Source organism: Canis aureus, chromosome 1 (genome assembly GCF_053574225.1).
Source record: "Canis aureus isolate CA01 chromosome 1, VMU_Caureus_v.1.0, whole genome shotgun sequence".
In the NCBI taxonomy this organism is placed as follows: Eukaryota; Metazoa; Chordata; class Mammalia; order Carnivora; family Canidae; genus Canis; species Canis aureus.
Window position 1 is genome coordinate 120,215,614 of NC_135611.1, and position 21,120 is coordinate 120,236,733.

At 38.0% G+C, this 21,120-nt stretch overlaps 1 protein-coding gene across 7 annotated transcripts in view; it reads right to left on the reverse strand.

The window, feature by feature from the left end:
- ZNF507 (zinc finger protein 507) overlaps nt 1-21,120 on the reverse strand; it is a 39,442-nt gene that overhangs the window by 5,992 nt on the left and 12,330 nt on the right. For 5 of the 7 annotated variants that reach the window (XM_077856410.1, XM_077856416.1, XM_077856430.1 and 2 more), the window contains one exon: nt 18,165-18,279. In XM_077856410.1, coding sequence (XP_077712536.1) covers nt 18,165-18,279 — 115 coding nt within the window. Of the gene's footprint in view, nt 1-11,360; nt 11,592-13,201; nt 13,377-18,164; nt 18,280-21,120 lie in introns of those variants that run through there. The other 2 variants (XR_013356662.1, XM_077856447.1) reach the window with 2 other exon arrangements.

Consider the following 21,120-nt stretch of genomic DNA (forward strand, 5'->3'; position numbering starts at 1 on the left):
TAAATATGACAAATAGGCAAGGTCTAACTCACTAACTCATCTTCAACTTTATGATGGGTGCAACAGTATTAGCTTTTATTACATGTCCTGAGGCATCAGATCCAAGGCCAGTGAAGGGCCTTTTACCTCAAGAAACACCAGGCCAGGGCAGCCCCGGTGGCGCAGCGGTTTAACACCGCCTACAGCTCAGGGCGTGATCCTGGAGACCCTGGATCGAGTCCCACGTCAGGCTCTCTGCATGGAGCCTGCTTCTCCCTCTGCCTGTGTCTCTGCCTCTCTCTCTCTCTGTGTCTCTATGAATAAATAAATAAATAAAATTAAAACAAACAAACAAAAACACCAGGCCATTTAAAGGCGATAAATGTGCAATTCTTGAAAGAATTCCCATAAATTCAAACATAAATTATCCAGAAGATGTACAATTTTCATTAATAAACAGAAAAATGCATCACACTCACAAGCCTGACAAAGATAAGTCCGCTAATGCCATTTTTGTATAGATGTGCAGAAATGGAAATGAACAAATTGAATATATTTAAGTACAAACACTCTGAAGAGTAATTCTGTTAAGACTGAAGAACCACACATCTGTGACCTTGTATTCTAGTTCTAGGGGGCTACCCTAAAGATACTCTCATTCGTGTTCACAAGGGCACACATAAAAGAATCATCACTGCAGCCATGAACAGTTAAAAAAAAGACGCAACTCACAACCATTCCTTTCCCAAAGGAATATGGAAATTAAATGGTTTATTTTCATATAAGGGAACATTATACTGTGCCTAAAATGAAAGAACGAGATGTATACTTATCACCATGAACCAATGTCGATAATGATCAGTGAAAAGAAAAAGCAACAGAAAGATTTGTTTGGTATATCATTTAAATAAATTGTGAAAATACCAAAACAGGTATGTGTTGTTTTTATATATATATATGTATACACACACACACACACACACACATACACACACACATAGTAAAGGCTTGAAAAAATGCTAGGAAATGATACATATTAGTATCAGGACAATGGGAAAGAAAAGGAGAAGTTTTAGCTGTTCCTGTTTTATTTCTTCCAAGTGTGGTAAGACATTTGAAAGGTTTTATCACTTAAAATATTTTAAAACTATTATCCCATTCTCTTTAAGACTTTATAGCTTGCATAATAATTTTATTACTGGCCACACAAGAAAACTAACCTTAAATCATCTTGTTTTGCCCATTTACATCTGAGATGTAGTGTTTTTTTTTTCTAAGCAAACTCCACACCCAGTGGACTCATGACCCTAAGATCAAGACCCGAGTTGGACGCATGACTGAGCCACCACGAGATGCAGCATTTCTTTCGACATATCTCAATAAATCCGTTTCACTAACATCTAAAAAGGGCTGGCAGTTGGTGATCACTCCCATCTCCAGGCCATTAAACTCAGTGTCCATATCTGACTATACTCGTTACACTGTGAGGGGAGTGTGCTGTGGGTACGGTCCTTGGCTCAAGTGTTTCTGGACTGATTCCTTGGAAGGAGAGACTGCCCTGCACCACTTCGGCCTGGTGTCCAGGTCTACAATGAGCAAGTGGGAGTCAAACAGCCAAGGCCAAGAGATGACCACTTGTTCCCACCTACTACTTTCACCAACACAATGCCTTTATGCATGTCAAATACTTACACGGCAATTTATAGTATACACATATTTATGTTTATATGAGAAAAGGAAATATACATAAATTCATGACTCTTCAGATTACTTGTCTCCTTATATATATTAAGACTCCTACCCTGAAATCTCGCCGGAAAATTCTGTATGCAGAATGAACCACAGAATGCTGCACATCAAAGGGTCCTCTGAATGAAAAGTCAGTCTTTATTATACAAGGAGTTTCATACTTTGAGAAAAATGGGTCAAAAAATAAATGTCAGAAATTGCAAACTTATCCCACGGAACATATCCAATGTTACTCAAAACTTTTAAAAAATAAGAGTGGTGAATTATTCAATTATTTTTTTTAAAGCAAATTAACTTTAGAATAGTTTGAGTTTTAAAAAAAATGTTTCTCCTACTGTTAACATCTTTTATTGCTAAGACATATCTGTCATAAATATGGAGCCAAAGTTGATATGTTATTATTAACTGAAGTTCATACTTATTTCCTTAGTTTTGTCCTTTTTCTATTCCAGAATCTTCTCCAGGATACCACATTTGGTGATCATATCCTTTGGATCTTCTACATTTTAACAGTTCCTCAGACTTTCCTTGTTTCTAATGACCTTGACAGACTTAAAGAATACTGGTCAGGTATTCTGTGGACTATCCCTCAATTTGGCATGTCTAATATCTTTCTTATGCTTAGACTATGGTAATGGGCTCTTGGGAGGAAGACCAAGGGGTACAGTGCCATTTTCATCACATAATACTGTCATAACATGACTTAACATTGTTGATGCTCACCTTGACGTCAAGTTTCTCCACAGGAAAGTTACTGTTTCTTATCCCCTTTCCACACTGCATACTTTGGAAGAAAGTCACAAAGTGCAACCCATATTTCACTTAAGGAATGGGAATTATAGTCCATCTCCCAATAGTAGACTATCTATATAAATTATTAGGAATTCTGCATAGGAGCTTTCTCTATTCTCATCCATTTATTATTCAATCAATGTCAGTCTGGACTCCCGGATATTTTTTACTTCGGGATATAATACTATATTATTTATTTTATTGCTGAAATCACTAAGGGCTCCTCCAGTTGGCTCCCAAGTACTGCTGACACACTCCATGGTTTTGTCTACTGAGCACTTCCCTTACATTCTGGCACTCAAGATGGTCTAGGCTTACTTATCTACCTATATAGATCAATCATTTCTCTAAGCCATTTCTCTTGTTCAGTTTTATTGGTATTTGAGGCAAAGATGTGCGTGCTCAATGAAGTGCCCCCTTTTAAAGACTTATTTATTGTTTCTTTTTGTGGGGGGAGCTTGTAGGATGGGGCAGGGGGGGGACAGAGGGAGAGGGAGAATCCAGGCAGACTCCCCACTGAGTGTGGAGCCTGATGTAGGATTTGATCTCACAGCCCTGAGATGATGACCAGAGCCAAAATCAAGAGTCAGACACTTAAATGACTGAGCCACTCAGGTATCACTGAACTGCTTTATTTCTAAAAATAACTCACTTTCCTGATTTCAAAAATCCTAGTAGGAAATTAGAAATATAAAAAAATATACAAAGAAAGAAATCATTTATAGCTTAACCACTAGATGTAACCAATATTATCATTTTGATGGGTGTTTCATAGTCTTAAAATACATATATTTATAAAATTGGGATCATACAGGTAACTATTTTATCAATATTCCTTAATATAACTTAAATTTTCTACAATAAAATATTTATGGCTGCACAATTCTATTCTTGATGGGACTGGTGAAATTCCATCCACAATTCCCTATCACTTTATGAAAAAAAATATAATCACAAACTTCTGGTTTCTGGTCCAGCACATAAGATTGAAGTAATTGATGACTTGCTGGTGGCTAAAGGTATACAATGGTAAGAGTTAAAACTGTGAAGGGATGCAATCACTGGGGACCCTCCACACTTTTCTGAGTTTATCTCCTGGAGTTCTATCAAGTTCTTGGTGAATGCTGGAGAAAAATCCTTCTGTTTTGGCAGATGGAGGGGTAAAAGAACTTCAAAACATGCCATAGCATTCTGTCCTTAACAGGTCTACCTGTAGGATGAACTATTTAATCAGAGCCTCGCCTGCTGGAGTTTCCTGAAGCATCAGTGGCCAGAGAGAAGGGAAATACCCAACTCCAGCCCACTCCAGCTATCTTGTCCCACCAAAGGTGGGGGACTGAGAAGTGCATGTAAAGTTCAATCCAGAGGCACAGACTCATTAAAAAACTGACACCTAATCACAGACTACTGAATGCTTCCCTTCTCCGCCCGTATTACACATTACTAAAAGCCTATTTATAGCACTGCCTTTTACCTAGCACATCATGCCTGGCTATCAAGAAAAAATTATGACATACTAAGAGGTAAAAAAAAAAAAAAAAACCCCAAAGTTTAAAGAGACAGAGCAAGCATCAGAACAAGACTCATATATGGTAGAATATTGGAATTATTAGACTGGTGATTTAAAACAACTATGACTGAGGCACCTGGGTGGATCAGTCGGTTAAGTGTTTGCCTTCGGCTCAGGTCATGACCCCAGGGTCCAGGGATCAAGCCCCATGTTGGGCTCCCTGCTCAGCAGGGATTCTCGTTTCTCCCTCTTCCTCTGCCTGCCACTGCCTGATTGTGCTCTCTCTTTCTCTCTCTCATTCTCTGTCAAATAAATACAATCTTAAAAAAAAACAATGATTAATATGCTGAGAGTGCTAATAAATACAATATACAATAACAGATGGGTAATGAAAACAGTGAGATGGAAAGTCTAAGAACCAAAAAAATGCTAGAGATAAAAAATATGTAACAAAAACGAAGAGTGCCTTTAATGGGCTTATTAGTAGACTGGACATGGACTTATTAGTAGACTGGACATGATTGAGGAAAGAACTTCTGAGCTTAATGATATCTCAGTAGAAATCTCCAAAATTGGAAAACAAACAGAAAGGAAACTGAGAAAAACAAAATATACAACCAAAGAAAGGTGGAACATGTATGTAACAGGAATAGAAAAGAAAAAGAGAAAGAAGAAATATATGAAATAATAATAACTGAGAATTTCCCCAAATTAATGCCAGACACCAAACCACAAGTCCAGGAATCTCAGAGAACACCAAGCAGAATAAATGGCAGAAAAAGTACATCTAGGTATATCATTTTTGAACTACAAAAAATAAGAGAAAAAAAATCCTGAAAAGAAGCCAGAGGAAAAAAACACCTATAGAAGAACAAAGGCAAAAATTACATCTGATTTCTCAGAAACCAGGCAAGCAAAAGGATGGAGTGAAATATTTCAAGTATTGAGGGTAACAACAACCAACCTAGAATTCTACAGTTAGCAAAATTATTCTTCAAAAGTAAAGCAGAAATAAAGACTTTCTTAGACAAACAAAAAAACTAAAGCATCTTGTTGCCTGTAGACCAGTAAGAAATTATCTTGCAAGCAATGTTTTAAAAAGTTCTTCAGGGGGCACCTGGGTGGCTCAGTGGTTGAGGGTCCACCTGTGGCTTGGTTGTGATCCTGGAATTGAGTTCCTCATCAGGCTCCTCATAGGGAGCCTGCTTCTCCCTCTGTGTCTGTCTCTCATGAATAAATAAATAAAACCCTAAAAAAAAAAAAAATTCTTCAGGAAGAAGGAAAATGATACAGGCCAGAAACCTGAAAATACATGAGGAGAAAGAGTGTCAGAGAAGGCGGAAGAGTAAAAAGAACTCTCATTTTTCTTATTCTATTTAATTAATTAATTAATTAATTTATGATAGACATAGAGAGAGAGAGAGAGGTAGAGACACAGGCAGAGGGAGAAGCAGGCTCCATGCCGGGAGCCCGACGTGGAACTCGATCGGGACTCCAGGATCGCGCCCTAGGCCAAAGGCAGGCGCCAAACTGCTGAGCCACCCAGGTATCCCTCATTTTCCTTATTCTTTTTTTTTTTTTAATTTTTATTTATTTATGATAGTCACAGAGAGAGAGAGAGAGAGAGAGAGAGAGAGAGAGAGGCAGAGACATAGGCAGGGGGAGAAGCAGGCTCCATGCACCGGGAGCCCGACGTGGGATTCGATCCCAGGTCTCCAGGATCGCGCCCTGGGCCAAAGGCAGGCGCCAAACTGCTGCGCCACCCAGGGATCCACATTTTCCTTATTCTTAATTGAGCTAAGAAATAAGTTTGTTGGGACACCTGGGTGGTTCAGTGATTGAGCATCTGCCTTTGGCTCAGGTTGTGATCTCAGGATCCCAGGATCGAGTCCTGCATTGGGCTCCCCGCAAGGAGCCTGCTTCTCCGTCTGCCTATGTCTCTGCCTCTCTCTGTGTGTCTCTCACGAATAAATAAAATCTTTTTCTTTTTTTCGAATAAATAAAATCTAAAAAAAAAAAGGAAGTTTGTCCACAGTAATAGCAACAATGTACCTGTTTATATACGCTTATGTATGTGTGTGTACACACACACACACATTCTTAGGTATAACTGAAATTTTAATGACAGAAATAATACAAGGGATGGGAGAGAAGAATTAGGATTATTTTATTATAAGGTATTTGTACTATTCATGAAGCTGGTATGTTATTTGAACATGGATCTGGATTAGTTGAAAATGTGTATTTCGAAGTCTAGGGAAACCACTAAAAAAAAGTAGAAAAAAGAAACGTAACTCACATGCTAAGAAAGGAAAGAAAATGAAATCATACCATATCCTCAATCAAAAACACAAACAGCAGAAAAAGAGAGGAAAAAAATAGGAACAAAGAACAAGGGCAACAAACAGAAAATAGTAATAAATATGGTAGATACAAATTCAATTATATCAACAATAATTCTGAATGTCAGTGGTCTAACAACACCAATTAAAATACAGAGGTTGGTGGGAGTAGATTAAAAACAAGAATCAACCATGTGCTGTCTATAATAAACCCATTTTAAATATAAATACACAGAGAGGAAAAGTAGATGGAAGGAGACACATATATCATACTAATACTAATTAAAAGAAAGAGCAGCTATATTCATTTTAGACAAGGCAGACTTCAGTTAAAGAAAAGTAATCAAGGAAAAACGGGGCATTACGTAATGACAAAGGGGTCAGTTCTCCAAGACAGATGGTGGTTAGCATGGATGTGCCAAACAACAAAGGATAAAACCGTATGAAGCAAAAACTGACAGAACTGCAAGGACGAACAGATGAATCCACTATTGTAGTTGAAGACTGACGCATCTGTCTATCATAGAGATACAGCAGACATAATGGAACTGAATACCACCATCAATTAGCTGGATATAACCGACATCTATAGATGACTTCACTCAGAACTGTAGACTACAAATTCTTCTCAAACTCACATGGAATATTCACCAAGACAGACCACATTTTGGGCCATAACACACCTGAACAAATTTAACAGAAATCATACAATGTCTGCTCTCAAACCATAATGGAATTAAGGTAGAATAACAAAGGTAGTGGAAAATCTCAAAATACTTGGGAGATTGAACAGTACACTTATAAATAACACACGGGTCAAAGGAGAAATGTGAAGAAAAATTTTACAGTATTTTGAACTAATGAAAAAGCAACTTATCAAAATGTGTGGAATGCAGCAAAAGCACTGCTTGCTTGGAGGGAAACTGATAGCACTGAATGCATATAGAGAAAAAAATAAAAATCTAAATCAGTCATCTAAGTTTTCACCTTAGGAAACTAGGAAAAAAAAGAGCATATTAAATCCAAATAAGTAGGGGAAAAAATAAAATTAGAGCAGAAATCAATGAAACTGAAATCAGGAAATCAATAGAGAATGCAACAAAACCAAAAGCTGGTTCTTTGAAAAGATCAGTAAGATCAAAAGGACACAAGTGATTAATATCAGAAATGAAAGGGGGGATACCACCACAGATCTCATAGACATTAAAAGGTAATCAAGGAATAATATGAACAACTCTATCTTCCTAAATCTGATCATCTAGGTAAAACAGACCTTTCCTTTAAAGACACCATCTGCTAAAACTCACACAAAAAAAGAACAATCTGAAGAGGCCCTGTATCTATTGAAGAATTAAATAATTTGGAGTGCCTGGCTGGTTCAGTTGGCAGAACATGTGATTCTTAATCTTAGGGTCATGAGTTCAAGCCCCACACTGGGCATGGAGCCTACTTAAAAAAAATAAATGAAATAAAAAGCAAAAGACAAAAAAACAACAAAAAAAAGAAGAAATTAAATCAATAATTAATAACCCTTCTAAAACAGAAAGCACTGCGTCCAGATGGGTTCACTTTTTTTTTTTTTTTAATTAAGTATTTGGAAAGAAATTATGCCAGTTCTCTACAATTTCTTTCAGAAGCTAAGGGAGGCAACACTTCTGAACTCATTCTGAGTCTGGAGTCTGGCATTACTCTAACACTCAAACCAGACAAAGACATTACAAGAAAAAACAAAATAGAGCCCAATACCTTTCATGAATACAAATGCAAAAATCCTCAATAAAATGTCAGCAAACTGAATACAACAATGTATAAAAAAATCCCATACCACCACCAAGTTATCCCAGGTATGCAAGCCTGGTTCAGTATTTGAGAACCAATGTGATCTCATTAATAGGTAAAGAAAAATCATGTGATCACATTAAAAAAATTATTTATTTATTCATTAATCCATCTATCCATCCATCCATTCATGAGAGACACACAGAGGGAGAAGCAAGCTCCCTGCGTGGAGCTGGACTTGGGACTCAATCCCAGGACCCCGGGATCACGCCCTGAGCCGAAGGCAGATATCAACCGGTAAGTCACCCAGGTGCCCCATGTGATCATATTAATAGATGCTGAAAAAGCACCTGACAAAATCCAGTGCCCATTCTTGATAAAAACTTTCAGCAAACTAGGAACTTCTTCAAATGGATAAAGACTATCTACAGTAAACTATAACTAACATCATACTTGATGAGAAACTTGAAGCTATCCTGCTAAAGTTTAGGAGAAAGAGATGAATATCCCCCTCTCACCACTTTTTTCAACATTGTATTTGAAGTCCTAGCTAATATAATTGAGCAAGAAAAGGAAATAAAGCATACAGTTTGGGAAAGAAAAAATAAAAGTCTTTGCAGATGACATTATGGTCTACACAGAAAATCCAGAAGAATGGACCAAAAAACTCCTGGAACTAATAAGCAATTATAGCAAGACTGTAGGATATAGGTTAATATATATAAAAGTAATCACTTTTCTATATTCCTGTGATGAACAGGTGGTATTTGAAATTAAAAACACAATACCATTTACATTAGCACTCCCCAAATGAAATACTTAATTTTAACAAAATATGTATAAAATCTCTATGAGGATAACTACTAGACTGATAAAAGAAATCAAAGATCTAAATAAATGCAGAGATATTCTATAGTCATGGATTGGAAGACTCAGTATCATCAAGATGTCATTTCTTCCCAACTTGATCTACACATTCAATGTGATTCCAATAAAAATCCCAGCAAGGTATTTTGTGGTTATTGCCTCTCAAGTTTATATGGATAGGCAAAAGATCTAGAATAGCCAAAAAATATTGCAGGTAAACAAAGCTGAAGAAGTGGTACATAACTATGGAATCAGTTAAGAGATCAGTGGTCACTAGGAGTTTGGAGTATGTGTGGCGGGGGAATGAAAAGGCGGAGCGCAGGGGATTTTTAGAGCTGTGAAACTACTCAGCGTAATAGATTACTATATAATGGTGGATACATGTCATTATAAATTTGTCTAAACACACCAAGAGTGAACTATGGACTTTGGATGATGCTAATTTACCAGTGCAGGTTCATCAGTTGTAATGAATATACCACTCTGGTTGAGAATGTTGATAATGAAAGAGGCTATAAATGTGTGGAACATGGAGTATATGGGAAGTCTTTGTACTTCTGTTCAATACTGCAGTGAACCTAAACTGCTCTAAAAAATAAAGACTATTAAAAAAAGGTGGAGGGATCCCTGGGTGGCGCAGCGGTTTAGCGCCTGCCTTTGGCCCAGGGCGCGATCCTGGAGACCCGGGATCGAATCCCACGTCGGACTCCCGGTGCATGGAGCCTGCTTCTCCCTCTGCCTGTGTCTCTGCCCCTCTCTCTCTCTCTCTCTGTGTGACTATCATAAATAAATAAAAATTAAAAAAAATAAAATCTTTAAAAAAAAAAATAAAAAAAAATAAAAAAAGGTGGACAGTTATATATTAAGAATTTTAGGCATTTAAGGCTTTTGATACAGAAAATCAATGAGAACACACTGCCTATAAGCTCTAATTTTTGTACCAGTATATGTTCATTCTTTTAAAAGATACTTAGAGTAGAAATTAGGAAGAAATGAAATATCAATGCTCTTTTCAAAGCATGAAAAAAAAAAAACAACAAAAACAAAAACAAAAAGACAAAAGCATGACCAGGTCCAATGTCAAAAGTCAATTAAAAATATAGCCAGTTTCTTTATATTCAAATTAGCTTAGGCCTTCAAGTTGCAGACAGATTTTTAAAAAGTTGTTTCAAGTCTTTATACTAAGTTAGAATCACACTGATACTGAAACTTGGCAAGGGCAATTGAAAAAAAAACTACATACCAAATCTCAGTTACGGATATCAATGCAGATTATCCTGAATAAAACGCTGGCAAAGAGATTCCCACAGTTTATTAAAAGAATAATATACCATGACGAAGGGAGGCTTATTCTAGGAATACAGAGAGTTCAATATTAGGAAATTTATTATCATTCTTCATTTGAAAGAATCAAAGGAGAAGCCGTATTTTCACTGTTGTTACTGAAACTTAATCTAAAGAAACTCAATATCCACTTATTTATTTTTAAATTTTTATTTATTTATTTATGATAGTCACACAGAGAGAGAGAGAGAGAGGCAGAGACATAGGCAGAGGGAGAAGCAGGCTCCATGCACCGGAAGCCTGACGTGGGATTCGATCCCGGGTCTCCAGGATCGCGCCCTGGGCCAAAGGCAGGCGCTAAACCGTTGCACCACCCAGGGATCCCTCAATATCTATTTAAACAAAACTTTTTACTATGGAAATCTGATTTTTTTTGAGACAGAGAATGTACATGTGAGTGGGGTGGGGGGAGGGCCAGAGGGAGAGGAAGAGAGATAATCCCAAGCAGGCTCCACACCCAGTGCAGAGTCTGATGCAGGGCTCAATCTCACAGTCTGAGCCAAAATTCAGAGTTCAAAGTTTAACTCATTGAGCCATCTAGATGCTCCCTCAATATCTTTTGATATGAAGAAGTCCTTAAAATTTTCCCTAAGAGAGGAAGAGAGAGAGAGAAAGCCAAAGCTGCATACGGAATGACTAAGTCCTAATTCTAGGAGCATTGACCTTAGGTCAGTATAAAGGCTATACCGAAGGGACACACTCACAATGGTAAATACTCATTGAAAGATCTACGTGTGAAAAAGTGGGAAAAATTGGTAAGGTTAAGCACTTATTAAAATGATTTTCAACTGATTAGAGAAGACGGATACTATAGGAGAACCTCAACCTCAAAGTAATGTACAGGCAGCTTATTATACCTATTTCTATCTGCTTTTTAATGAATAGGTTTCCTTTACCTAAAGCACTATTCTCCCACTTTCCATTCCCTCTGCACTCTGCCTATACAAGTCCATGGAGCAAACCAAATTCTCTTAGTTTACAAAAATGAGAGTGATCTATTATTACACCATCATCTTGTTTTATTCACTTTACTTACTATACATTTATTTTCTGAAATTACGTTGTTTACTTGTCAATCTTCTTTCATGAAGGTATTAACGTAAAAAAATAAAGCTGCCAGTTATTTTAGCACCCCAAAATGGTGCTTTATTTGGGAATAACAGAGAATTGCAATCCAGGGCAAGTGAGTTTGGCAAAACCAAGTCTTCTGAACAAAGGGCAGGGATGTCCTTTAACAGAGGAAAGTAGGAAGTTAGGAAGGCTGTTAAAAACAAAAGACCTTTATTTATAAAACAAAACAAAACAAAACCCCCCCAAAACTCACTGGGATAAACTGGGAGCTGGAAGCATAGTGGTTTTTCATTGGCTGAGCCGTGATCACCTCTCACTGACTGGGCTGCTGGGGGGCTGTGGTGGGGAGGTAAGCTTTTCTATCTCTTGCTGGGATAGTAAAGTAGTATCCACCTGTAAAGTCCTTCTCTTCCTACTGGGGTCTGCAACTGACAATGAGTGGTAGGGCAGGCATGAGAGCTCCCTCTGCTGAACCTGCGACTCCTTCTAGTGAGGCTCCCTTTATTAATCTTCATAGTATAAAAGTCATGAAATAGAAAATGAACAGGTGACCCTATACCAGCCTGACTAAAATACATGGTAGTACACCTAGAAAAAGCACAAAAAAATATATTTCAAAACAGAGGGCTATGTTTAACAGATCATTTCTTTTTTTAAATTTTTTTAATTTTTTAACTTTTAAAAAAATCTTTATTTATTTATGATAGTCACAGAGAGAGAGAGAGAGAGAGAGAGAGAGAGAGAGAGAGATTGAGAGGCAGACATAGGCAGAGGGGAGAAGCAGGCTCCATGCACCGGGAGCCCGATGTGGGATTCGATCCCGGGTCTCCAGGATCGCGCCCTGGGCCAAAGGCAGGCGCCAAACCGCTGTGCCACCCAGGGATCCCTAACAGATCATTTCTAATCATTTTACCAGCAGATGATTAACATCCTTATTTCCAATTACCCTGTACACTAGACTGGAGATTTAACCAATCATGACTCTAATGAAGCCTCCATAAAAACCCAAAAGGATGTTCTGAGAGCTTCTGGGCTGGTGACCACGTGAAAATGCTGGGAGAGTGATGCCCAGAGAAGAGCATGAAAGTTCCGCCCCTCCTGGGCCTTGCCCTATAAACCTCCTCATCTGGCTGCACATCTGTATCCTTTATAATATCCTTTATAATAAACTGGTAAATATAAGTAAACTGGTTTCCTGAGTTTTGTGAGCTGGTCTAGCAAACATGTGATTTCTAGTCAGTCATTCAGAAGCACAGGTGACAACATGGAAGTAGGAACAGTCTTGTGGAACTGAGCCCTTAACCAGTGGGATCTGATGCTATATCCAGGTAGTGTCACACCTGGATTAAATTCGTAGGACACCCCCCCCCCCCCCCCCCCCCGCCCAGTGTCTGCTGAAAATTGAATTAACTGCTTGATGGTGTAAAAAAAAAAAAAAACACACATCAGAAAACCCAATGCTTCTCAGGATCTAGCTAAAAAACCAAAGACTGAATTTTCCCATAGGCTTTCTTCTATTGCTCATGGGTCAGTTACTTCAGTCCCATAACCCTAGGAAAATAAAAATGTGGTTAAAACACCCTAATTCCCTAGCCTGAGACCTTACTTACCTTATTCCAGATCTGATTCAATTAGGAACAACTGCCTTGAGGGATTAGTTAGAAGAAACCAGAACCTGGATGTTCTATAAAATCTGAAGTGACCTGACTAGGATCTGAATATGCATAAAAAGATTTCGATAAAAATTTTGCAGTAGGGTTTGTCTTACCACATTTGTTTCCTATGGGGTATCTGGGTGGCTCAGTCAGTAAAGCGTCTGCCTTTGGCTCAGGTCATGATCCCAGGGTCCTGGGATGGAATCCCTGCTCAAGGGGGAGTCTGCTTCTTCCTTATCCTCTGCCCTTCCCTCCCCGTTCATGCTCTCTCAAATATAGCACTAAAATCTTAAAAAAAAAAAAATTCAAAAGGCATTATTTGCAATAGGGAGAAAATCTGGCAATAATCCAAATATCTATCACTAGTAGAATGAATTGCTAGTCTTACAATGGAATACCATATAGCAACGAAAAGGAATGCGTTAGTACTACATTAAATTGTACACAGTGATGATGGGTAAAAAAAAGAAAAAAGCCAGACATAAAGTAATGTGCAGTGGGGTGCTGGACTGGCTCAGTTGGAAAAACATGTGACTCTATCTTGGGGTCATGAGTTCTGGTCCCATGCTGGGTATATAGCTTACTTAAATAAACTTAAAAAAAAAAAAAAAAAAAACCAAAAAAACCACAAAAAAAACAAAAAAACAAAACCATGTACTGTATGATTTCATTCCTATTAAGTTCAAAAAAGGGCAAAACTAATTTATGATGTTAAAAGTCACCTGGGTGGCTCTGTTGGTTAAGTGTCTGACTCTTGATATCAGCTCAGGTCTTGATCTCAGGGTTCTGAGTTCAAGCTCTGTGTTGGGCTCCACGCTAGTCAAGACCGTTAGGGGTAGAAGGCAGAGAGTAGTAGGGGAGGAGAAAGGTAGTTAGTGCCTAGAAGGCCCCAAAAAGAGGGAGCTGCAGAGGAGCTGGCAATGACTAATTTCTTGGTCTGAGTGGTAAAAAGGATGAGTTTCACTTGTGATCCATCCATCAAGCTGTACATTTACAGTTTATGCAATTTTCAGGATATATCTGACCTTAAATTATTAACAATTTTAAAGAGAGAAAGACTTAAGAGACTTACCAATAATGCAATGTTTGGAGTTTTTGTTTAGATTCTGATGTGAACTAATTAATTCTAAAAGTGTATTTTTGAAACATTTAGGGAAATATTGGGTATATTTTGCCTAGATATTAAAAATTGGACTAAAAAAACTCAATATACCCATCTGGGCAGCTCTTCTACTTAAGGAAGAGAAAGCACAGTAAGACCACTGTACATTTATTTTCAAAATACAATAAAAACTTACAGAACCAGAGCCATTTCATAGAGAAGAAAAACAGGTATAGAGATAAGCATCAGTCAACACTTACTGAGACCAAATACATGCCAGGTAGTGTACCGAGCACTTTAGGCCAAAGTCCATTCCTTTGTCGTGTTGCCCCTCCTGCCTCTCGCCATGCCACGGTGCAGTTTCAGAACATAAGGACCAATACAAGTGTGTTTATTTTGATTTTAATTTTTAATTTTTTTAGAAGGGGGAAGGGCAGAGGGAGAGGGAGAATTTTAAGCAGACTCCATACCCAGTGCAGAGCCTGACGTGGGGCTTATTCTCATGACCCTGAGATCATATCCTGAGCCAAAATCAAGAGTCAGATGCTTAACTGACTGAGCCACTCAGGCACCCCTCAAGTGTGTTTCTAAGGGAGAGCAGTTGAACTTCAGATAGTTAGAAGGAAACTTCGTAACCTGAGGAAAATGGTTTGTCATCCCATTTTGCATTACTAGCTAGTCAGTCACAAAAGTGATACCGGGGACTGGAAGCCAGAGGGAATTCTACAACTTCAATATTAAATGAAATGGAGGATGATTTAGTATTTGAAAATTCTAAATGGAGCCCTTTAACTGTGGGGTCAATGTTATAAACACCAGGTATGGTATAACCACAATTGGTATGTGGTTTATACAGAATGTTCCTTAATGAAGCACTGAAAAACAAAGTTTGCTGCGTTTGGTAGGACTGGGGTGGGATGATGCCTTTTTCATCTTTCCTTGTCCCCACGAAGGAATGGCAAATGGCTCTCTTCCTTCTGTGAAAAGGACAGTTTCTGAGATGACCTTACAAATGCAGAAGAAAACCAGCTCCTTCAATGCACCAGGAAATATGCTGGGTGCTTAATACACACGACTTCATTCAACCCTCACAGAGCTTTATGAGCTAGGCATTATTCTTCCCAGTTTCATATGGGAAAGGAGGATTAGCCTGGAACAAAAGCCAGAAGGTCACCTAGCTGGGAATAGGTTGTGGCTCAGGCCTGAGACTCTAAAGCGTGAATGTTACATAAGACACTGGGTTGCTTGTAAGGCAGGCAACACAGCATGGGGACCTCAGCTGTGGCAGTATTTCTACCTGGGTGTAGTATCTCTTTTATAAAAGAAATAAACTATGCTCATCTATCCAGAAACAGGATTACTCTTTGTTTCTCAAAATGAGAGGTCAACAGCATTTTTGGGGGTTGGGGAGGTGGTGTTAGACAATGCATCAGTCAGAGGGGATGAGGCTAGAAACTGGGCCCAGTGAGATTAGCTGGCCACCACTTACTGGGTGCTTAGTTTGTGCCAGTTACATATGGTATTTAATTTAGTCCTCACGTCTGTCCTGTAAAGCAGGTGCCTTAATTATCCTCATTTTAGAAAAGACAAGACCAAGCAAAGCAAGGTGAAATAGTTGCCCCACAGTAATAAATTCCGTTAAGTAAGAGAGCTCAGATTCAATCCCAGGGCTATCTGCCCCTGGAACCAGGGCTCTTAACCAGTAAGTGAAGCTTTATACTGCCCAGATCACACAAATGGGTTCCCTGAAGGATGAGAATGGTGACATAAAAAGTAAAGGCATGAACAAAGAATAGTTATACATACTGCAGAGAATCCATTACATAACAGGCACATTGAAACACCAATGCGTCTGTTCTGCCCTTGTGCCAAGACTAGAAGTTGTGCAACAAGGCACTCTAACTCTGTAAGGAATTCACCATTGCTCCTGGGGAGCGTGGTTCTTAACAAAAAGTAGGTAACCAGAAATGTGTAGGGCATAGATTCTGGGAAAATAAGGCCAAACTGATTATTAAGTGGATCAGGCGGCAAAACTGAATGAAGCACATATGCAATAAGCCAGAAAGACTACGGTGATAACTTAGATCAAATTAGATCTCGAGAAGGCAATGCTTACTAGCTTAGCTTAAGGCAAGCAGTATATGACAAGGAAGAGAAAGTCTTGAAACATACTGGAATAGAGCCCATTAATTCACAATTCCATGTGGATTTAAAGTATTTAAAGGAGGTTAAAAAATAGAGTCAACAAGACCTGACAATTTGAAAATAAGACTTAGGAGAAAATGTTGCTTATAATTACAGGGAGGGGGACATACAACATCTCTTCTAAGACATGAGTACTTAGGCCAAACCCAGTGACAAAGTATAGTGTGAATTAACCTGGAAAGTAACTGACCTGTGTTGTAAGAGGAAGAGGGTTATCATAGTGTGTTGCCCACTGGTACAAGACCCTAGGACAAGACCACTCAGGTAGATGTGATGTGTAGATTCTCTACAGACCCAGAATCTTTCATAAATTTATCGTAATTGTGTATTTGAGAGTTTACTTATTTACGGTTTATCTACAAACTTCACGATAGAGGCATAATATCCTTTTTTATCATGAAGTCTCCAGTCTAAGAGCCTACATAGCACCTGGAACATAGTATTTGCTCAGTAAATATTTTTCAATGAATTGGAATGAGGAGTCTAATTCTAAACCCAGAGAATGTTATTTTACTCTCACATGATTTGGCACAGGTCATTAGATTTAAAAATAAAGATATAGCTTTCTCCTCTTATCAGATGAACCAGTGTCCCTTGTTTCCATCATGTTCTTCTAAATACTTCCTAGAGTAAATCATAAACGATACAAGCTAAATAACACCAATCACTCCTTATCTGTAATTTCTGGCATGGAGTTATTGTTAATGGCCTTCATTGTACTCTGGGAAAAAAAATCTTTCTCAGGGATCCTAGTGTTAAAAATGTTTGAAATAAAAACAGACACACTCAGGAAAGGCCATCACCTTTCACAGAGCTACAGGACTTTGAAAGTGGAGGGTGATTATAAATAAGTCTGTTGGTTAGCAAACTAAGCAAATGTTATATATTTAAAGCCATACACATACAGACACAACTACAGCATCAAGTAATGGCATTTTCAGGCACAGTCTGTCAGGTTTTCATTTAACTACTAATATAGTGACTTTCCCACACTCACTTGTGTCATACGTATACAAAGGCTGGGGAGAGAAATTAAGACGTGAAACAGGTTTTGATAAGCCATTAAAAAAGTTCATGTCTGTGGCCTGGCACAATTAGTCATGGTGACGGTCTCCGCTTTGAGTAGGAACCTGATACTCCATCAATCATGGTTGCGAGAACAGACTGCTCTGTGACAGCCTGACAAACTTCTGCAAAAATGTTTGTATCTTTACTACATGAACAACAAGCAGCTTATTCTCAAGAGCCAAAGTGTAATTAAGAAACAATGATTTCTATTTTTCTATCTTGATCACCTGAGAATGCCTTTATTTCCTGAAAATATGTATTACAATGGGTTTTTGTGAAAAATCGAGTAACAAATTTAAATTAAATGACAGCTTAATTTTCAAAGAGTGTCTTTCATTGGGAATTATATGGCTTTTAGGTTTTAGGCATCTTTTGGTGGAATATGGAGTACTTAAACCAAATTACTGAAATGTACCAGAAACACTGAAGATTGCTATAATTTATACCCACACGAAACAGAAAACATCAAACTGACAAAGATGTAGATATCTTTGTATTTCATCTACACAAAATGCCTATTGTCCTAAGACTCAAGCTTAAAGTTCATATTCCTTAACAAACTACACTTTTGAAACCAGTAGTGAGTTTCTTTGCGCTGAACTTGTGTTTAAACAAATGCTATGAATCTTCAATTATCTCATTTTTCTTTACTATAAAATATTCTACTACAAGCATTAAAACTCTATGATCATCACACTTACCTGTATGGCTTGTCAGAATTATGGATTCGTCTGTGGTTTCTGACACCAACGTATGTTGTACTTGTATAATCGCACACATCACATCTATACTGTTTCTGGACTGAAGACTTATTCCCTAGACAAGTGATTGGAGACCTTTAGTGACATCCTTTGATTAAATACAAATGACATAATTTCCACTGTAAATGAATATTTATAGCACACAGTATTAGTATTTCAATCAAGGCTTTCTCATTTAATAAAGTTAACAATTTTGAACATGGCTTTCCATATGAACTGAACATCATCTGAACTGTAAACATAGATACATTGAGTTGGTTTCTGCATAACCTTGTACAAAATGCTAAAATATAATAAACTTGATGCCAGCTGCCCTACTGTGTAGCAGCTGAATAAACCAGAGATATACTGTCAATCTCAAAGGTGTTAGTCTAATTGATATTAGATTCACTGTCTTAAGGAAACTCTGATTTGTCAACAAGCTGTGATTTAATACTGTAATATAATATTATACAGTCTGGCTACAAAGCATACAGAATAAATTCAATATAAAAAGCCTAAAACTGTTTTACCCTGTGGGTTGCCTTTGTTTACAACTGAAAAGTCAGCTGTCAATGCAACAACAGAAGAAAAAACACCAAGAAATTATTCCGTGCTGAATGATGTCGTATGATCATACCTAGCCAACTGCCAGGGACAAGGACAAGTGTTATCACTAATGCGAATGTGCAGCTCTCTGAAGTCCAGAATACAGGGATCCAATGGAAAAGAGGCCACGTTACCACACTCACTCTGCAGCGCCAGGGCTGGGCAATTTAAATCAGGGTAAGCCCGAGACAATACAAACTGGATGACTTGATCATGTAAAACTGTTCCTGAAGATATTCAACACTTTCTTTACTCTTCTGTAAGCACAAAGTCCGCAGGCCATTCACAGCCTGACTGCTTTATACTCAGAAACAAAGCAAGCATGGAAAGCTGGAGAATAAGGCAGAGCAGGAAGGAAGCTTAGGTAGACTGCTAGCACACAGCACATAATCATAAAATTGGTGGCACAAAAGAAACCCACGCTGAAATTGTAACAAAGAAAATCCTTAAGTTAAATTTAAGCTTTCTAAAACTGAAATTTTCTTTTGCCCAGAACTACTTTTGCCAGGCAGAACAAAATGTCCTAATTTCCTGGTGTAAGTCTGCAACATTAATGTATACACTAATCATAATTATAATGTAAGTATTACTCTTAATTGGTAGGTTAAAAACTTGGACTTGATTATAAGTGGCAGTGTTCCAAATACAGTTTTTAGAAAAAAACCTAAAAAAATGAAGTGTGAAATATTGGATAATGGTTTTGTGTGAGAAATATTACAGATCAATGACAACTAATAAAAATGACAGATGGAAAAACTTAATATAGCACAGAATGAGAGCCCGTGCTACTTCAAGCAACTGTTTCCAACAGAAAGAATATTAGATTTAAAGTTTAAAACTCTGGGCTTCGTCCTTGCTCTTCTCCTTAGTAGCAGGGTGATCACAGGCAAAGCATTTTATTTTGCCTCATGAGGACTCAGTTTTCTCGTCTACAAAATGGAAATTCTAGAACCTCCCAGTATGGTTTATTTAGGAAGCCCAGGAGAACTCTCTGTTCTTCCTTCACCGCGGTCTGCATGTCATCTGCATGTTGTGTCAGGTGTCTGACCCATCCTGAGCTGTAGACTCCCGGAGGGCAGGGATCTGTGTGTTTTGTTTACACTGAATCTCTAGGGCTTTGCGAATTGTATGTTTGCAATAAAGAACAACTTAATTAAATTTCAGGAAGGAACACCCTATGAAAGTGCTTCACTAATGGCTCTAGTTGAGCACCTGTGATGTTGGCTGACAACCCCTTCAGTTCGGTTCTGTCTTCCTCTCTGGCTGGGCTCCTTACAGGCAGTGATGCCTTCACTATACTCCTAGCCAGCTAGATCAGGATGGGCACCCCATGCCTTTTGGTAGAACAAATGTTTGAAATACCATTACACTGGGTCTGAGTCAAAACATGTCCCAAGTTACCTGTGCCATCATAATGGGCAGAGGCTGGGGACCACTAAGACATACATCCTCTAACTTGTTCATTAACTTTACTAAATGGCTAAAGAAGTTTTAGTGAAACATGAATTACCCTGACTTTTTTGTGAGCTAAGCACTTGTTTTTTGGCCCGACAACCAGATTTCAAAAGATCTAATACTAATTAATAAAGTATCAGCGTAAGTGTAAGTATGCAGGAGGTTAACAGTCACCTGAACTGTTAAACTACTATGATGCAAAAAGCAAATGGAACAAAGTGAGGGAAAAACAGACATGGCAAGCAATTTAAAATCCATACATTTAACCCCAAGAAACAGAGGAGAATGCACAAAGAAAAGATGCTGTAAAATGGAATATGGTGGACAGATGCTGTCGCTGTAAAGCTCAAACTGGTTAATTTTGAGCTGACATTTTAATCTTTTTTTTTTTAAAATTGTGAGTTCTAATTTGTTAACCCATTTGGACAGTTTTATAAATTACTACTTTTGAAGACGGTGCTAGAAAAGACATATTCCACCACTGGTATTAACCGCAGGTGGTGCCACTGAGTAGTATTTACTTTATTCCTTCATTAGGGATTTATGGTCCGATGACATCAAATGCTTTAATGTCTCCTTTAAAGGGGATATGGAAACATAATGAATTAAAATAAAAGGAGGCATTTAGGGCTATTTTGTAAAAAGGAAACAAAACTGCTTTAGCTCAGCCATCTATTGCAGAAACAGATGCTATGTCATAAACTCCTTTTGTTTTGGATAGTTTTACAGGGATGACATCTGTTTGACAAGGGAATTTTGGTGCTACAGTGGTGTCAAAATCAGTTCTTTCAGAAACATTCTTGAATCAGTTATGCTTTCTGGGGTATAATTTAATGAAACATTACGGTAAAAC